The sequence below is a fragment of the Patella vulgata genome, chromosome 3 (genome assembly GCF_932274485.2).
Source record: "Patella vulgata chromosome 3, xgPatVulg1.2, whole genome shotgun sequence".
Taxonomy (NCBI): Eukaryota; Metazoa; Mollusca; class Gastropoda; family Patellidae; genus Patella; species Patella vulgata.
This window is the reverse complement of record NC_065881.2, coordinates 53534168-53554198: the sequence shown is the minus strand read 5'-3', so window position 1 is coordinate 53554198 and position 20031 is coordinate 53534168. Positions and strand designations below refer to the sequence as shown.

The 20031-nt window shown below is 34.1% G+C and overlaps 2 protein-coding genes across 2 annotated transcripts in view; one reads left to right on the top strand and one right to left on the bottom strand.

Annotated features, from left to right (window-relative positions):
• LOC126814866 (hexokinase-2) overlaps nucleotides 1-901 on the bottom strand; it is a 43135-nt gene extending 42234 nt beyond the window's left edge. The window contains exon 1 of the mRNA XM_050540297.2: nucleotides 738-901. Coding sequence (XP_050396254.1) covers nucleotides 738-812 — 75 coding nt within the window. The 5' untranslated portion in view covers nucleotides 813-901. The remainder of the gene's footprint in view (nucleotides 1-737) is intronic.
• Nucleotides 902-1023: 122 nt separating this feature from the next.
• Nucleotides 1024-16867, top strand: LOC126814859 (BRCA1-A complex subunit Abraxas 1). Its single transcript, XM_050540276.2, has 8 exons — nucleotides 1024-1314; nucleotides 3971-4061; nucleotides 4558-4661; nucleotides 7520-7719; nucleotides 7958-8086; nucleotides 8943-9027; nucleotides 11321-11648; nucleotides 12065-16867. The coding sequence occupies exons 1-8, from the start codon at nucleotides 1243-1245 to the stop codon at nucleotides 12910-12912; spliced, it is 1857 nt and encodes a 618-aa protein (XP_050396233.1). The 5' UTR covers nucleotides 1024-1242; the 3' UTR covers nucleotides 12913-16867.
• Nucleotides 16868-20031: the final 3164 nt, after the last annotated feature.

The window sequence follows — 20031 nt, the reverse complement described above, 5'->3', positions numbered from 1 at the left end:
AAACTATTGAAGATATTACTATTATTAGATTTTTTTTTTTTTTTTTTTTTTTTTTATGAGAACATGGGATGCAATGCTTTAGTTATGTGAACTTAGTAGGTTAATTTGAAGGACACAACACTGACTATAATATAGTAGGCTATAGTATAATGCACATCTAATTTCGTTCAGGCTACATAAATCAAAAGGTCAGTTGATTTATTGAATATATTTTTGAGTCACAATCTTAAATACATTTAATCAACCATACCTGGAAATATATATTTGTTATTATTGTGTTTAAAATATATGACAATCTACAAATTATAACGCATCCGTGTATGGTTTAGTTAATAATCATGATATTTGGCTACTGGTTAATTTGGTTGTGATAGAAAATTATGAATTTTAATGATTCTTTCTTCCTTGAATTGGACCAAATATGAACAATCACTACAGTAGTCTAGATGATGATGTAACTACTGATCGACAATATAGGCCTACATGTCTACATTAAATGTATAGCCTATACAAATACATATTTATAATTATTGTGATCTAATTAGCCTAAGACTAAAGGCAAAAGGTTGGGACACCTGTTTCACTCCAAATGTCGACATGACATATAGGCCTACTGTAGTATACTAGTGACAAATCATAATTTATAATATTTTAAATAATGAAATGATGCCATAGAATAGATCAGATGTGTCTACACTATAATATAAAATCATTAACTGGTATTAAGCAATACTCACAGCCGCTCTGTCAACGGGTGTAGGAAATGGACACGTTTTCCGAGAAAAATGTCCTCCAGTTTCAGTCGAAGACATTTTTGTACCTTCGTTTCTTGGCTTTGCCTTTTTTTTAGTTTTTCCGTTCCAATCAACAAAGTCACCGAGTTCATTCAAGTTTCCGATTATCAAGTCTCTTTTCAAAATAAATTACTAGAGAAAAATTGAACAAAAAGGTCTGGACTGATGATGATCAAATCATTCTCGAAGGTGAGAAAGGTCATGGTCACTTTTAATTCCAAAATTAAATTTATTGTGATCCACTAACTTCACTTTAGAGTTTTGTAAGAGACAGGTGGCCTGTCTCTGACAGTGATGACATAAAAAATGTCTGTTTTAAACAAGACGAAATATCAAAACATGTGTCCATTTTTTTCAGTTGTAATTTGATGAAATATACGCGTATTATCCAAGGGTTAGAGGTGATCGCAAAATTCTTAAGCGGAAGTGGGTTGAGCAAAAATGAAAGATGGCTGCCAATGTGAACGGAGTTACTTTGGCTTCACTATTTTACCACCACCAAAACAGCCCTAACGATGAGGTTTGTATTCCCTGGTGAATCTAACGCAGAATTATTTAAAATTGTGTATGAAAAGTTTGAAAATCCGATCACTTATGACAACAGGCAGAGAATCTTGAGTGAAAAAATGAGAATGAATCATCATCATATTTCCATGAATGATGATAGATAGGCCTATTGCTTAATATAATCATTCCCAAATTAAGATAGCAGATATGCCTGTCATTTGTATCATTACATATGAACATGGACCTTATAATATTATAAGGTCCATGATATGAATTAGAATGATGTATCAACTGTCAACACATGGTTTATATCATTTGAATATTAAATTTTCTTACGGTTCCTGTACGGTAAGTCATATTCACGATGTCATAGTTAATAAATGACATAGACAGAACAGAAACTCTACTAGTTAACTCGTCCACAAGCATTGGCATTGTATTATAATGGTTATAAATAAGGTTGACTCTACACACTTGTTAATTCAATTAAAATAATTGTATGGAATTGTTGTTTTTGTTTTATCAAATTTAGTACACAAGCTTGATTGACCATTCAATTCACAGCCATGATTAGTTGATCAATCACATCAATGTTTAAAGAATAGACTCTAGTTTTAGTCTTAAGGAGCCTTGTCTTGAGTGTTGATATTTCTGCTGTTCTTAAAAGAATGTTTTAAAGGAGCTAAATAGCTATTCTTTGGCACCTACATGTAGTAATGGACACAAAGGAGTTGCAACTCATAATATGAATGTATATCAACTGATTTACATTCAATCGTTTCTGTTTTTATACACCCACATTAAAATGTGGTCGTATATATTGTCGTCGCCCACATCTGTCCTGTCCGACGTCCACAATTGCTTGTGGACGCTCTAGAGGCTAAAGTTAATATCCGATTGACTTTAGAAATTTATACACAGTGTTTAAGGTCACAAGACGAAGAAGCCTATTGATTTTCACCGATTTCCAATAATTACTACCAGAGTTATGGCCCTTGATCACTTTGAACAAAATCTTGTGGACGCTCTAGAGGCTAAAGTTAATATCCGATTGACTTTAGATTTATACACAGTGTTTAAGGTCATGAGACGAAGAACCCTATTGATTTTCAACAATATCCGATAATTACTGCCAAAGTTATGGCCCTTAATCACTTTGAAATATCTTGTGTACGCTCTAGAGGCTAAAGTTAATGTCTGATTGACTTTAAATTTATACACAGTGTTTAAGGTCATGAGACGAAGAATCCTATTGATTTTCAATGATTTCCGATAATTACTGTCAGAGTTATGACCCTTGATCACTTTGAAATATCTTGTCGACGCTGTAGAGGCTAAAGTTAATATCCGATTGACTTTAGATTTATAGTTATACACAGTATTTAAGGTCATGAGATGAAGAATCCTATTGATTTTCAACGATTTCCGATAATTACTGCCAGAAATATGGCCCTTGATCATTTTGAAAAATCTTGTGGATGCTCTAGAGGCTAAAGTTAATATCCGATTGACTTTAAATTTATGCACAGTGTTTGAGGTTGTGAGACGAAAAAGCCCAGTGATTTTCAATGATTTCCAATAATTACTACCAGAGTTGTGGCCCTTGATCACTTTGAAAAATCTTGTGGACGTTCTAGAGGCTAAAGTTAATATCCGATTGACATTAGATTGATAAACAGAGTTTAAGGTCTTGAGACGAACAAGTATATTGATTTTCAATGAATTTTGATAACTTGAACAGCTAAATCCATGATATTAAATGTTTCGTATACTATTACTAAACATTAGCATGGGGGAGAGCTACTGAACTAAAAGCCAAACAATTTCTAAGGATTTTCGGATAATTACTTAATGAGTTGTTACTTTTAATCAGATTTTAGTGTATTATAAATGTTTCATTACCAACAATAGAAAAAATATGCGACAACTCTTGTTGATTGCTCGGACGACTTAACTGCTGTGGGCGTATGTTTCGTTGCCTGGCAACCTATCTTTACTGTAAATTCTAATTAATTAGTTATGTTCGGCGAAATATGCAAAGATACCGAATCGAATAGCTGTCTTTGGTGTCTAGTTATTCCAGTCTATGCCAGTAGTATTCTCCCCAGTGAGATATGTTAGCCTCGTTCACCGAGTCTCTTCAAATGGTGCTCAAAAGCATTCTGACATGCGGTTCGTGTGCCAATTTTGAAATTTTCATTTTGTCTTAAATATTGGATATCAAAAGCCTATCTCTTCATGGTAAGATAACAACATCAATGTTGATTTAAATTAACCAACAAGAAGTCGTGTTTGCAATGTCGAGGACGTGCATGGTATTGAGTTAGCAACTTGTCTTCTTTAACAGATTAATAAGATAAGTGAAAAGGAATAATTACAATGTCAAAGACACAAAGTGCAGTGGTGGTTGACAACATACCATGAAAAGAGGTGTACAAGTAGGGCTGTGGACAATTAACACTTATGCATGTACATGTAATTAACAATCATATGACTGACAGTTACAATTCCATGAAGAGTACATGTACCATCAGTAAACATTGCTGCTGTGCAGTCAATATTTTCTTCATAGTTCACTGCATAAGGTATATTCATCTTCCTTAGCCTGGATGCTGAAGAAAAAGTAGGATGTTAAACCATATTTTAACTATTTTAATACTTTCTTGTAGGAAGGATTTTTGTTTGGTAAAGTGATTAAAAGAGTGCAAGACACAATCAGTGATACTGAAATCACTAACAGTCAAGTGGAAACAATTGTTTGTATGTAACTATATTTATTTTAGAATTTATTTGACAGTACTAATGTATATTATATTCACTTATATAGCTATAAGCTAAATAATGCAAAATTATGCATTTGAAAAGCTTACATAATTAGGAAAGGCACGTGATTGTTTCTGTCTGTCCACAAAAAGTATATTGTTTTTTTGGGGGACTATTTCAATATAAATATAGTGAGTTCGATTTAATGCCGTGTTAATGTCAGTGCTACACTGAATGCAGGAAATTAGTGCCTAGATCAAGTACATGTACATGTTCCAACATATCCAAATTTTGTTTAGATTCACTTCCATGTCTTATAATTAATGAAATTTTTCCTATTAGCAACAAGGGGTAAAATTTTATGTCATTATGTGGTGTCCAAAATGAATCGGAATACATGTATAATGCAGCTGTTTCTGTACAGTTTGCCGTCATAGAGCTAGATAACATATGGATATTCTTAATGTGCAATGTATGATATATATTTTTACAGATATAATTGATTTTCAACCATGGGTTAAAGATATTTGCATCTATGGTAGCAATGGTAAAGTAGACCCAGGAATGTTTGCCTCCGTTTTAAATGGAAGGGAACAGGTAAATTGTCATAGATTTCATAACACAAGCATTAAAGTAAATTGTATGAAAAGTATGTCTATGTCAGTGTGGAATCCACTTACAGTAGCCTACTTAAAGATACATTAGTTAAGGGTTTAATAAAGAATTGTCCATTCTTGCTATAATAATTCAAAAATAGAAGATATAAAAAGAAAATATTGAAAATTTCAATCAAATTACTTTATTCTGAACGGAGTTGTCACTGTTGGAAGTTTTGACTAGAAATAGGCATCAACTGTGTCCGCACCGTCTACAAGAATTGTTGATCGTTTGCTTACAAGTAATATTCTCAATGGCTATGGTATTGGTACCCTTACTTGGCAGGCCTTTTATCACCAGTCTCCGGTAGTGACGTCAGTGACTAACGGTAAACGTTAGCTTGGTCCGCCATTTATTGATTTAATTTAAATGGACGACTGTTTAAATCCAAGCTGTATCCAAGCCATCCAAGGGTCTACAGAGTTGATTTCAAGCTTGTCATGTAAATAAAGGTCTAATTAATCATTTCCAGAACATCTGTTCAAGCCTAATTAATAAAGACTTGCAATAGGCAGATTTAGCTCTTGCATAATAAAATTTATCACCCAATAATGCAATAATGTTTGGTACTACAATGTAACAATGTGACAATATCTACTGCAGGAGATATCAAATCGCCATAATTTTGATGTCACTTCAATTTCTTTTTTTTTCACTTTATTTTTTTTTTTTATTAAAATAAGTATGATTTATTTTTAGAGTTTTTTAAGATGCATTATTCAAGAGCTAAATCTGTCTAATGCAAATCTTTCGTTTGGCCTCAAATGTTATATAGATCATTAATTAGACATTTATTTACATGCCAGGCCCATAATCAACTCACTAGAACTTTGGGTGGTTTTGATTTTCAACAGATTTTAAAACAATTGGCAGTTAATGATTTGATTTAAAAATGGACAATCGAGACTTTGTTTATTATTGTATACATTTTCTTCATAGTTCACTGCATAAGGTTTATTCATCTTCCTTAGCCTGGATGCTGAAGAAATGACTGCACTGTTCTGCCATTGACGTTAACTCCTCTCAGAATGGCTAAAATGTTCAACATATTCCCTTTCAATATCTTATTTTTGTCCCCCGCCTTTCGAAGAAAGCAGGGGACTATTAAAATGTCTGTCCGTCTGTCTGTCTGTCAGTCTGTCTGTCACACTTTTTGGGACACAATAACTCTCCTAATTGATCTAGAATGTTTAAACTTGGTGTAGGTGTTTATTAGGTCAATGCCTTGATTGAGTTCGAAGATGAGCACTTTCTGCTTAGGGTAAGCAGAGATAAGCAATTTGATTGGTTGATGCTTTGGGACACGATAACTTTAGTTCTAATTAAGTGAGAGTGATGAAACTTGGTGTATAGTTTCATTACATCAATACCTTGACTAAGTTCGATAATGAGCATTTTCTGCTCAGGGTAAGCGGAGCGATAAGCAATTTGATTGGCCGAGACTTTGGAACACAGTAACTCTCCTTCTAATTGAGCTAAAATGTTCAAACTTGGTGTAGATGTTTTTTAGGTCAATGCCTTGATGGAGTGTGAAGATGAGCATTTTCTGCTTAGGATAAGTAGAGATAAGCAATTTGATTGGTTGATGCTTTGGGACACGATAACTTTAGTTCCAATTAAGTGAGAGTGATGAAACTTGGTGTATTGGTGTATAGTTTCATTACATCAATACCTTGACTAAGTTCGATATTGAGCATTTTCTCTTCAGGGTAAGCTGAGCTATAAGCAATTTGATTGGCCGAGACTTTGGAACACAATAACTCTCCTTCTAATTGATCTAGAATGTTTAAACTTGGTGTAGGTGTTTATGATGTCAATACCTTGATAGAGTGCGAAAATGAGCATTTTCTACTTATGGTAAGTAGAGATAAGCAATTTGATTGGTTGATGCTTTGGGACACGATAACTTTAGTTCTAATTAAGTGAGAGTGATGAAACTTGGTTATAGCTTCATTACATCAATACCTTGACTAAGTTCGATGATGAGAATTGTCTGCTAAGGCTAAGGAGCAATAATCATTTTGATTGGTCAAGACTTTCGAACATAACAACTCTGCTTCTAATTGAGGTAGAATATTTAAACTTGATGTAGATGTTCGTCTTGACTGAGTTCAATGATTAACATATCAAGCTAAAGCTAAGCAGAGATAAGCAATTTCCTTGGTCGATGCTTTGGGACAAAATAACTTTGATTCTATCTGATAGAGAGTGATGAAACTTAGTGTATAGTTGATAATCAGTTTGATTGCTCGATACTTTTGAAAAAAATAGATGTGCGATTAATTAATATGTGTCATCTATTTATTTGGGGATTTCGGCGGGGGACATCAGCCTCACTGTTGGCTTGTTTTAACTATTATAGTGTGAACTGTCAGCTCTTTATCTAAATCTTACATAATGCATCTATATAAGCTTATGTTGACTTGTGTTGATATTTGTTATCTCATTGATGATGAGATAAATATTTATGGGGCTAGGATTAGTCTGCTTATCAGTTGCATTTCCTTCTTGAAGATGTAAAGGTGAAAAGGCAAGAGTACAACAAACCTAGAACAAGATTATGAAAATTATTAGTAAAAGTGAAAAACTAAGATGTTCAGTAACCCACATTTTTGTTTAATATTAGTTTCACATTCTCCAAACACGAAACAAAACTCACCTCAGTGAAATGTGGCCACTGTCAGTCTTTTGTTTCACATTTTAAGAGATTAAATTACAAAATGGAATACCAACATGGATATCCAACCAGCATACACATTACATGCGATTTAGAAATTAATATTTTCTTTTGACAACAGGAAGTCATTGGTTGGTATGGATGTAGAAGAAATTCTACCATGAGGATTTCTATGAAAGAATCTAATATACATCAAAGTTTAATTTCTACACTATTACTCGAGCAACCAGAAAATTTTTTGTTTTTAATGTCAAGTGCTACAGCAGCAAATAACTTATCAACTTTATCGTATGATCATGCCTTCTACAGATATAAAAACAGGTACAAATGTAATATCAATACTTTATTCCCATATACGCCCACTGCACCCCCAATTTCATTTCATAGTGTCAATTTCCAAAACCTTTTATTGAACATTTTCACTTCTTAAATAACATATTAATTTGTTGTAAAATTTACGTCTACATATAGTTTAATTGTTAAGAAGACGTGTTTCAAGAAACTTGCATAAATATTAGAATATTTTACAAATACATGTAACAATAATGTTTATTTACAGGCAATTTGATCGTATTCCTGTTACAGTTGTTAACCTTGGCGATACAACCCACACACAGTATAAATCACAAAGTCAACTCAGTGTCAGTGATAGACCAGATTCACTTCAAAATTCATTGGCATCATTTCGGTAATAATTATATGACTTATGTGCTATTTCATGAATAAAAATTAACTGGACTATGGAATCACAGGAATTTTCAAATTAGTTTCCCACTTGTGGTGCCTGACAAAGAAAATTTTGTCTATTCTTTTGGATAGTACGAAAAAAAACGTTTGTATGCATTTAAGAGAACCCTTTACTGTTGGAATTTGATGACGTGTAGTGATCATCATCACTGACCATAGGAACAAAAATTAACCCCATGTTAGTCTCAAAGTGACCAAGGTATAGAGACAGAGAGAGAGAGAGAGCAATGGGGTTTAACCTAGGTCATTTTGGGACTAACATATGATTCAGTATTATTACAATAATTCGCTTGCACAGTGGAAGGAAACCAGAGGACCCAGAGAAAACCCCTGACGTTGGACAGACGGATGACACTACTCCTTGTCACGTACAAGCGGGGAGTCAAAACCACAGCACTTGACACAATGACAGATCTTAGGATTTAACGCTCACTCATTTTACCACTGTGTTGATGAGAAATTCATGTTTATTAAAATAGTTGTAGGGTTTATCTGTGCTAAGCTTAATGTGCTGTACATCATATGACCTGTTATCTGTACAGGTTTGATACTTGATCTGTTGGGTTGCCTGCATAACTTTGTGGGTTATCCCTAGGTACTGCAGATTACTCCCACTTCTTTAGACCACAATTATTGAAATAAAATGTTAGTCCCAGAATGACCCAGTTTGTTTCTCTCAAGTATGCCAGTGATTCAAATAATGAGGTAAGAAATTCACTATTTGACCAGTTGTTAAACAATACATCGTGTTGCATTTGTTGGTAAGTTTTTAATTAACAAGTTGTCTTTTTCTTCAGAAATCGATTTGAATCTAGTTCTGGTGATATGATGCAGGTCAAGAATATACAGGAACTCTCGGACAGTCTACATAAAAAATTAATGGTAAGTTCTTTAAAGGAACAGGTCAACATGTCATGTAATTAAATTGACACTTTCATTGTCCATCATTTCTGTGTCCTTTTTATGCACACACAGTTTAATATGGTTGTATATCATGGTAGTGCAGTGGAGTCGACAATAATCTATATATATCTTCTGAGAAAGCAGGGAACAACTTCTGGTGTAGTGATGTGACAAGGAGTAGGGTTGCCTGTCCGAACTCATCGGTTTTCTCAGGGTTCGGTTTCCTCCCATTGCTCAAGACCCCTACTCGCACGCGCATTATTGAAATAAAATTGAACCATATGTTAGTCCCGCAATGACCTAGTTTGAGTCGAGAGGACGTTAAACCCATTTCTCTCTCTCCCTGGTATAGTGCCACTGTATCATCCAAGAAAGACATTTTCAACATAATATCTATCAGAAGACTTGTAATATATCTAGCAGTGATATCTGTACAAAACCTCGCAAGATCTGTCTTGTAGTAGTAATAGCTTTGGGTTAATGGTGTCAGGTATTCCCATCGGAAACAGTTATGCAATTTGATTTTCCATTAGAAGGCTATGTGTGTAGTTATAGTCTACCTTATAAGTTATAGAAAACAAACAGTTCCAAGTAGAAGACGATAAAAACCTCACACTCGAAAAATAAAAAGAGGGCGGAAGATTCCCTAAGACAGTGCAGGCTAGTTTGGATCTCAGTGATGCATCCGTCGACGAGCAGGAACCAGTCTGTGTAGATAAAACATGAAGTAGAATCCCGAGCAACAAACGAGACAACACTGTGTAGAAGATTAAAACATATAATACAGTACAGTTTCGGGCTAATTGCCCTTCATCAGCTGTAGAAAACCATGTAGAGACTTCAATTATGAATCTTTCTTTTTAAAATTTGTATGAGTTCACATTTCTTGTTAGTATACTAGGGACTACAATGATCATATCTTTTTGTCCCACCCCACTGATTGAAATCAGGTAATTATTAAAATGTGTTTGTCTGTCCGTCTGTCTGTCACACTTTATAGGACACAGTAAGTCTGCTTCTTATTGGGCTATAGAATGTTCAAACTTGATTGTTTTTGGTGATGAACAATTTCTTCTTAGGCAAAACAGAGATAAGAAATTTCATTGATCCAAGACTTTGGGCCACAATGACTCTGCTTCTAATTGAGGAAGAATGTGATAAGTATTTTTTGCTTAGGTTAAAAATACTTTCCCAGAAAAGTATTTATTGGGTGGTTCTTTCCAATAAAAGTATGTCAATTTTGGTATATTTATATGAAAAGTATAGACACCCAATCTTACTAGAAAAATACTGGATTACCCGAAAAACGCCCATGGGGCAAGCACTGGACAAAATTGTGAGGGTATCACTAACTGGCAAGCCGACTGTTATCTGCCAGCTAATTGTGTGCCAGCTTAAGTGAGGGAGTGGTTGTTATTTCTTGATCAAATGGTTAGGTGTACGTTGAGGAGTGTCAACATACAAAAGACTCTGCAAATAAACAACGGAAAAAGAAGTTGACAGAAATAATGAAGAATTTAATTAGACCTCAATATGTATGGTAGATGTACAAAAAGTAATGACAAATACATTCTGAAAAATGGACCCTCCGACAATGAAGCTAAGTTGACAGACATTGCATTTAACAACAGCTTACTTATAGCTATAGGTATCCCTGATGAATACAGTGTTTTGAGAGAGAATTGAAGCAAATTTTTGATAGATTGGTTACTTTGAATATGTTTTTAGTCGAAATATATCATCAAAAATCACCAGTTTGTACGCTTGAATGTATCTTTAAGCACCTGTGCTGTCTGTTGTACCTTTTGGAACACAAAAACTTACCAGAATGCTTTATAAAAGATAAATATGCCTTTTGTTATGAAATTGTTAGAACTTCATAGTTCATAGGCTGTAATGATTTATCTTTCTTTCTGAAATTTATTTTGTTTATCTGTCTTATAATAATAATAATAATAATAATAATAACTTTATTTATTGAAAGACGAAACTTTATTCCCCTTTGTTACAAAATGTCAGTACCTTTGAGGCTTCAATTATCAGATCTGTAACAATTTTTATGGGTTGGTTAGCTCAGACGACATAGCTCCTGTCAAACGTATGTTTTTGTTGCTTGGCAACCTTTGATTAAGTTAAAGATGCAGAAAAATGCACACTATGTTTTGTCAGATTTCTCTCATTAAATCCAAATTAAACTTGAAGAAATGAATATTATCATGAAACTTATGTTTTTTTTATAGTAATATATTTATTGAAAAAATTGCTTTTCCAGTCTATTTCAAGATTAGTAACCGAAAGTGAAAGTAGTTTAAGTTCACTAGAAAAAGAGGTGGAAGATTTAACTTGGCAGTTAGAGGAAGAAACAAGAAAAAAGACTGAAACAGAAATATTGCCTTGTGAAAATGTGCCATCATCTGTGGTTGAATTAGAATTATCTGATACTGATGCTGATAGTGAACTTGATATTAGTCCTAAAAAACAAACTTTCGTTAAAAATACACAGCAACAGACATCATTGAGTAAGTCAATTCCGATGGATATTGTATCTAATGCCTACTCCATCAAATTACACGAATTGGATAATCAAGTGTTAGATTTAGGTGAGTTTAATTAATCTTAACTGTTACATATGCTCTCCCATCTTTGTTGTTACACATTCCTATTGGTTTTAAATACAATGCATTAACTTATGCACCTGCTAGATTGAAAATAGAAGAAAAGAGTTTTAAACAAAAAAGATCGGAAAGATTTTTGGAGGGTAATTCACACAACCTGAAACCTTCATATTATTGAATATCAATCAGTTCAGAAAATTAGCTTTATTATCAGTGATAAATGTTCACTGTTGTGACACTGGAGTTTCTTGGACTTTCATTAGAAAGACATTAGAATTAAAACCAATGTCTACAAGCATGACAATGGCTAGATGATATGATAGCTCATTCATGGCTTACAATATCCTACACTTACTCACCTTATCCATGTGCATAAAAATAAGAACTTGTCTATTTTCCAGATAAACCCCACAACAGCAAGGATTCCAAATCCATCTCTAATTCATCATTTGATGATACTTGGTTGGACATAAGTATACATACTAATACAACCACAGCAACTTTACCTACAAGTAACACAGAAATTAAAGCAGTTGAAGCCATTTCTAGTGAGCAGTCAAAAACATCAGGTACTGATGTAAAAACAATAACAAATCGCACACGGGCATCAAAAACAAAACCGACAAACACAAGTCAAAGTAAAGACCCATTCTCTTTTGTCAGTACAATAATGGACAAAGAAATAAAAAACCCAGATTCTGAGGGAAGTGACCAAAGTGGACCAATCAAATCAACTAGGGCACCAACTGTTCACAAGGATTCATCATTGAAAAATGAAGGTCTTACAACAGTGTCATCACTTAAACTGAAAGAAGGGAGAAGGGCTGGATCTGCAGAAAGACAAACGAGACAAGTAAAGGGAGCAAAGAGTGGTATCAGTAGTACTGAGATTAAAAAGGACACACAGACAGATGCGAAAATAGCACAGGCTAAAACTCAAAGAGCAAAAATGCGTACTGAAAAGGCTCAATCGCGGCGTTCACTCTCAAGAGAGAGTACCGGTAAACAAGAAAGTGTGCCTTGTGAACAAAACAAAAAGAGTAAATTAAAAACTGGAAATGAAATTAAACCGAACACAACTACCGGTACTTGTAAAACAGATAATGTGAGAGAAACCAGAAACAAAGGATTAAAAACAAAGTGCCAAACACAAAATGTTAGTTCAAATGGAGATGCAACATCAAGTGATAAAACAGACTCAATTATTATTGACGATGATATACAGCCATCATCATCGCCTATATTTTAATAAATTCTTTTGTTTTATTTTATTGTTATTTTTAAACATTATATATACCATTTGTTAGTCCATTTTACTTAGCATAAAACAGCTATTTAATCGACAGTACTTAAAGTATTACTTCATTTATTTATTTTGTGAAAAAATACCTCCAATATTACTTGAAGACATCACATAAAACAATATAAAAACCCACACTTATTCCTCTCAAAACAGAGGGGCAGTATTTTTAAAATTTATTTTGATTTATATAAAAGCAACAGCACAAATTTTATATGCACATTAAAGATAATTAAACTACTTGTACTCAATAAATAATCCATATAGACCCATCGATATAATCTTTCATTGAATGAAATATTTTCCCCAAAAAAATGGCACTATTACTTTTAGTAAACACAACAGAATCTGTTGGAATTTGTTTTGTGTTCATATGCATCTCTCTACAATAAAATTTTTGTACACTAGTGGTAATTTGCTGCTTTGTTTGCAGTTGTTTTTAAAGTTTTAATCCTGTGTCTGGTGAAATATCAACTCCAATCAAATGAATCTAAATAGGTCCTGTCTTTGTAAATTTTAATTTTAGTATTGTACTTAAAAAAATGGTTCAAATATACATGTCATATGTAGGTAGATGTTATTATGAGCTATGTTACAGTGATCTATATTATCAAATTACCATTAACTTTTTGATCAGGTTTAAATCTAAAATATAAGCCACGCTATTTATAATTGTATATTTTGATAGCTATATTATGGGCAAATAGTTATGTATGAGAGTAATAAAGCTGTACTTAATATATAAATACCATTATTCCATGAATATTCCTTAAAATATTGTATAAATAACTGATTTTCTCTGAAGCAGCTAGTGACCAGATGAGCTGGTTTTTCAATTTTCTATTTATGCGCCCACAATTCAGTGTGGGCATATTATGTAATCCCTGTCCGTTGTACCGTCGGTCCTTTGATACAACCGTCAACAATTGGATTGTTTTTTACATCATGGAGGCCACAGTTATTTAACAGGTTTTTTCAAATTGTTTCAAAGCAAAGAGGTTGAAACCTATCGATTTTCGAGACATAGCGATAGAGTTGCTTATTTCCAAACTTTGCTTGGCTATCTTTAAGTTTGGATTTTGTGGCAAGAGAAGACTCATTTTTGCCCTGCTATATTATGTAATACAAAATATAGCAAACTTGTGATTAAAATGAGATTAACCTTTTAGTATTGCCTACCCTGGTTCCTTGAAGATAATTAGAGAAAATTGATATATTTCATACAGGTATAGCCCTGAATTACCAGTCATGTCAATACCTCTCCTTTAGATTGGATCGTGTAATAGATCTAGGGGCGCCACAGCTATTCATGCAACTTTTGGCTACTTGAAGGATCATTAGTTTTGGGTTAAAAGTTGTTTTGAATACTATTTAATTAAAACACATGAATAAATATAGCCTGTGGCATGCCTTTTTATACGCTCACATTTTCATGTGGACGTATATTGTCATCGCCCCTGTCCATTCGTCTGTCTGTCCGTCCACAAATTGTTTGTGGACACTCTACAGGCCACAATTTTTATCTCTTTTTGATGAAACTTTTAAATTTTTGTTTATATCACAAAGATCTTTATTCCTTTCGATAATCGCGCATATCCGAACGTAACTTCCTCGAATATGGCCCCCGATTATATATATCACCATTACACCCTAATAAGTTATACCCTAATAACGGTTGAGTTCCAATTTCGTGAAAATCGGACCAAAACTGCCCAACAAAATGGCGGCTCCTTGTACACAAATAGTGTAAAAGAATGTCATACCAAGGTTGTGGAACCCTCTAGAAGTCACAATTGTTATCCGATTTGGATGAAACTTAAAATATATGTTTATGTCCCAAAGGTCTTGGTTCCTTTAGCTATTTGGGCATATCAGATCATAACTTCCTGGATTATGAAAAATTGTGCTTTTTAGTTGTGGATTCTCTAGAGGTCACAATTTTTTATCCAATTTTAAAAAAACGTTTTAAATATAATACTGTTCCACCATAATGAAGGGGAAAATCGAAACAAACTGCCCGACAAAATGTCCGCTCTTTGTACACAAAGTGTGTAAAAGTATGTAATACAAAGGTTGTGGACCTTTTAGAGGTCACAATTTCTATCCGATTTTGATGAAACTTAAAATATATCTTTATATCCCCAAGATCTCTGTCCCTTTCGATATTTGTGCATTTCAGACCATAACTTTTTGGATTATGGCCCCTGATTGTACGAAAAATTGCTTTTGATTTTAGCTTGTGGGCGTATCTTGCCTGGCAACCCCTGGTTTTGTTTAAAATTCATGTTGTTAAATAACTGTTTGGCCATAATATGTATTGAAGTACTGAATGTTGAAGAAATTAATTAACATCCTATTTGTAGTTTATAAAATAGGCTAGATTTGGTGGGTAATTTCACACTTATTGCAACGTTTCCAATGTTATATTTCTCATACTAGATATCTAAGATACAGAAAAATCTTAAAACTAAAATCAAGCAACAACATTGAATCAGATGAATAGTTGTATTATCGTTGTGTTCTATATGGTTATTTACATATATACTGTAACCTTTCAGCTTTTATTGTCCCCCGCCTTTCAAAAAAAGCAGGGGACTATTAAAATGGGTTTGTCTGTCTGTCCGTCACACTTTTTGGGACACAATAACTCTCTTTTTAATTGAGCTAGAATGTTCAAACTTGGTGTACGTGTTTATTAGGTCAATGCCTTGATGGAGTTCGAAGATGAGCATTTTCTGTTTAGGGTAAGCAGAGATAAGAAATTTGATTGGTTGATGCTTTGGGACACGATAACTTTAGTTCTAATTAAGTTGGAGTGAGGACACTTGATGTATAGTTTTATTACATCAATACCTTGACTAAGTTCGATAATAAACATTTTCTTCTGAGGGTAAGCAGAGCGATAAGCAATTTGATTGGTCGAGACTTTGGAACACAATAACTCTCCTTCTAATTGTGGTAGAATGTTCAAACTTTGTGTAGGCGTTCATTAGGTGAATGCCTTGATAGCATTTGATGATGAACATTGTCTGCTTACGGTAAGCAGAGGTAAGCAATTTGATTGGTTGATTCTCTGGGGCACGATAACTTTGGTTATAATGAAGTGAGAGCGATGAAACTCCGAATAAAGATTCATTATATCATTACCTTGACTAAGTTCGATGGTGAGAATTTTCTGTTTAGGCTAAGGAGCAATAAGCAATTTGATTGTTCAAGACTTTGGAACATAATAACTCTGCTTTTAATTGAGGTAGAATGTTTAAACTTGATGTAGATGTTCATTAGGTGAATGTCTTGACTGAGTTCAATGATTAGCATTTCGAGCTGAAGCTAAGCAGAGCTAATCAATTTTATTGGTCGATGCTTTGGGACAAGATAATCTTGATTCTATCTGATAGAGAGTGATGAAATTTAGTGTATGGTTTGATTGCTTGATACTTTTGAAAAAAATAAATGTTCGATTAATTAATATGTGTCATCGATTTATTTTGGGATTTTGGTGGGGGACATCAGCCTCACTGTTGGCTTGTTTTGTTGAGCAGATAATTGAAATATAGTTTTTTATATTTGTATATTCAAAATCATTGCCGTTTTCAAAATTGCATAGGCTTTTGTCTTGCGAGGAATTGACGGTGAGTTTCACATTTGTGGCCCATGAAATGCAATAATGATTCATATTTAACATTTGATCATATTAATTTTTATGAGTAAAATAGGTATTATTCTGTTTAATAGAAGTACCAAGGCCCTCTATGGTATACATGGAATATTTTAGCCACCTGTTTAAAGTGGGATAATAACAAGGTATTTTAGATGATTAATTTTGTTAATTCTGTATAAATTTTGATTTGCTTGTTAATTTTTTTTTACTGTATTATTGTATAATTAAAATAGAAATTTTCTGATAAAAGTTGAGTGTTTATTTTTTGCCTTTTTATACGCCAACATTGAAATGTGGTCGTATATAGTCGTTGCCCCCGGCCGTCCATCGTCCACAATTGCTTGTTTATGCTCTAGAGGCTAAAGTTAATATGCGATTGATTTTAAATTTATACAGTGTTTAAAGTCATGAGACGAAGAAGCCTATTGATTTTCAGCGATTTCTGATAATTACTGCCAGAGTTATGGCTCTTGATCACTTCAAAAAATCTTGTGGACGATCTAGAGGCTAAAGTTAATATCCGATTGACTATAACCAAACAAATTCTAATGATTTTCTGATAATTACTTAATGAGTTGTTACTCAATCAGATTTTAGTGTATTATAAAGTTTGTTATTTCAGGAATGAAAGGTTACAGAGTGCTGAAAATGGACAGCAGTAATTTTTTTTGTCCACTCATGACCAAAATGTGTCGCAACAAATTTGAAACAAGTCTGTTACAAACTGTAACCCCTGTCCTGTTATGATTTTTGGAAAGGGGGGGGGCAACTCAGGAATAAAAGGTCGTGAACACTGAAAATTTATAGGAGTCACCCTATAAATGTGTGCTTTTAAAAACCAAACAAATATAGTGAGACACAATGAAAATGCACGACTGGACCTATACAAGCTGCCATAACAAGTTAACTTTAAAGTGCAAATTGGGCACATAGAAAGGGTAAAATTCTCAAGTCAATAACGATATAAGTTAAACAAACCTAAGGCTTAAGGCTATCGGGCATTGCTGGATCGCTCACAGTAACATCCTGAGTGCGCCCTCCCACTATATCCTGCCCTTAAATAAACTAAAATTGCAAATGATAATTGTGATCTCGAGAGTAGTAAATTGTTGGTGATCAGAGGATGATTGTGACGGCTAGATCTAAATATTAAGGCCACCTGCAGATTTCATCAAGGTCACGAGATGTAAATAGGGATAGTGCTAACCCTAACCCACAGCAACTCACATGCTATAACCCTGTTTATTTCCCATGACCTTGACGAAATCTGCAGGTGGCCTTAATATTTAGGTCTGACCAATTGTGACCTCACTAAGTCATCCGCTCACTTACTCACATTTATGAAATATTATAAATGCTATACATCCCATAATTTAATTCTGGATTGGCATTTTAAAAGGATTATGAGATTGTTGATAGGGGCTTCTGTTGGCCCCAGTTAGGGTCCTCGGGACTAGGGGCGACACTTCTTAAGGGCGGCATATTATCTAAGTGCATATTAGAAATATCAAAGGGGGCCCTTTGAATATTTATGGACTAGTCTCCTTCAAATCAACAGACGTTGTAAACCATTTAATCACCGACCACTACAGCACTTTTTGGGCTCGATATCCTGAAACCTGGTCCAGTCAAGAGATTGCTTACGGCACGGAAAACAAAAAATATGGACATCAAAGGTTTCCGAGCTGTTATGAGAAAAAATGAGCAACTGCAGGGGATCACCTCACAGAATAGCATGAGCGAACAGGTTGAAGCCTACGACAGAGTTTTAACAGACCTACTAAACGATCATGCCCCACCTCTAACCAAAACTATCACCATACGGCCCAATACGATAGTTCAGTGATGAAATCCGCCAATCAAAAAGATTACGTCGTAAGGCCTAGAAGAAGTGGAGAAAATCAAAAATGGAAATTGATCGACAAATATATAACTGCTCGAACAAACACCAATAGCTTCATCGCAGAAACGAAAAAACATCACTTTCAACATCAGCTGAAGGACAGCAAAAGGAATACAAAAAGAATCTTCAAAATTACGAATAAACTTTTGCAGTCCACTCACCCATCCAACCTCCCGTCTGGCCAGACCACTGAACAATAAACGACGAACGCCAAAGGAAAACACGAGTCATTCCTCTGTATAACTGACTGAAGTGACGAGTGATAACAGATACATGCTCACTAATAATTCCTTCCAAGACCAAAAGTTGTTGTGTGAGACTGTGAGAGGATATCTGACAATAAAGCTACAGTCTGCGAGGGAGGGGGGGGGGCACTGAAACTTTTGCCCTGGGGCACCACAATGGCTAGGTCCTAGTTGTCTGGTTACCGCTTGGGGCATAAGGAAGACGTTCTTTCTATAAGAACCTGGCTGAATTTCAAAATTGTCAAATCATAGCAAATAAAACATTTTTAAAACTACACACGAAGATTTAATACCTCTTGCGGTAAATTTTGAAACATTCGTGGGAATGTTCATTTAAAGGCTCAATACCACTCTTGTTGTAACTGAATAATATGTCCCAATCTTTATTCTGGTCAACAAATTGCACTATTTTACAATATTCCAATTAATTGATGATACAAATTTCATCTTAACACACCCAATTTAAAAAATTGGAAAAATTCAACTAAATGATTTGAAAAGCCTGACGTAAAGCTTTTCAAATGTGACTTGGATTTAAAAATATTTTTGAACCCTCTCGACAAGTAAAATAGGATTTAATGGATAATTTACACAACAGGTAAGACACTAATACATCTAGTACTTAGAATAAGGCTATTTTTTATTTTCTGGAGCTTTCAAGCCAGCAAGAGTGTTATTGTCCCTTTAATGTTTGGGTCGTCGTAAATTTTCGTCTAATATCTGAGTGGGTATATTATTTATAATCTTTGAACGTGATTTGGTCAAAATTCTGCAAGGAATGATTTTAAAACTTGGAATTGTTCACTGTGACATCAATAACTTGATATTCAGAATATTTCGGTTTTAATTTTAAATCGTATGCGTTATCAGTGGCTTTGTTTAAATCGGGTGATTGTTTAATGAAATTACAAACATCGAAAGCATATCCTGAGAAAGAATTCATAATGAAAATGTTAAAACTTGTATCAGATCTTTAAAACAAAAAAACTTACTTGACGAGATTGTCGACCACTTAAACCCGGAAAGCGCACTGCAGTTCAGTCAGGTAATTTCAAGCAATATTAATAGTTTCATACTGACTACTGAGGGATAAACTCATTAAAAAACAAATAAAACAAAAAAAATTAAATGAAATGAAATGTGGTTTAACGTCCTACTGTTCTGCTCCGACTGGGCTAATGAAGGCGGGTATACTCCATACAGTGTGCTACATGTATATGAAGGAAATTTTGCCCGGACAGCGCGCTACGGCCTACTCT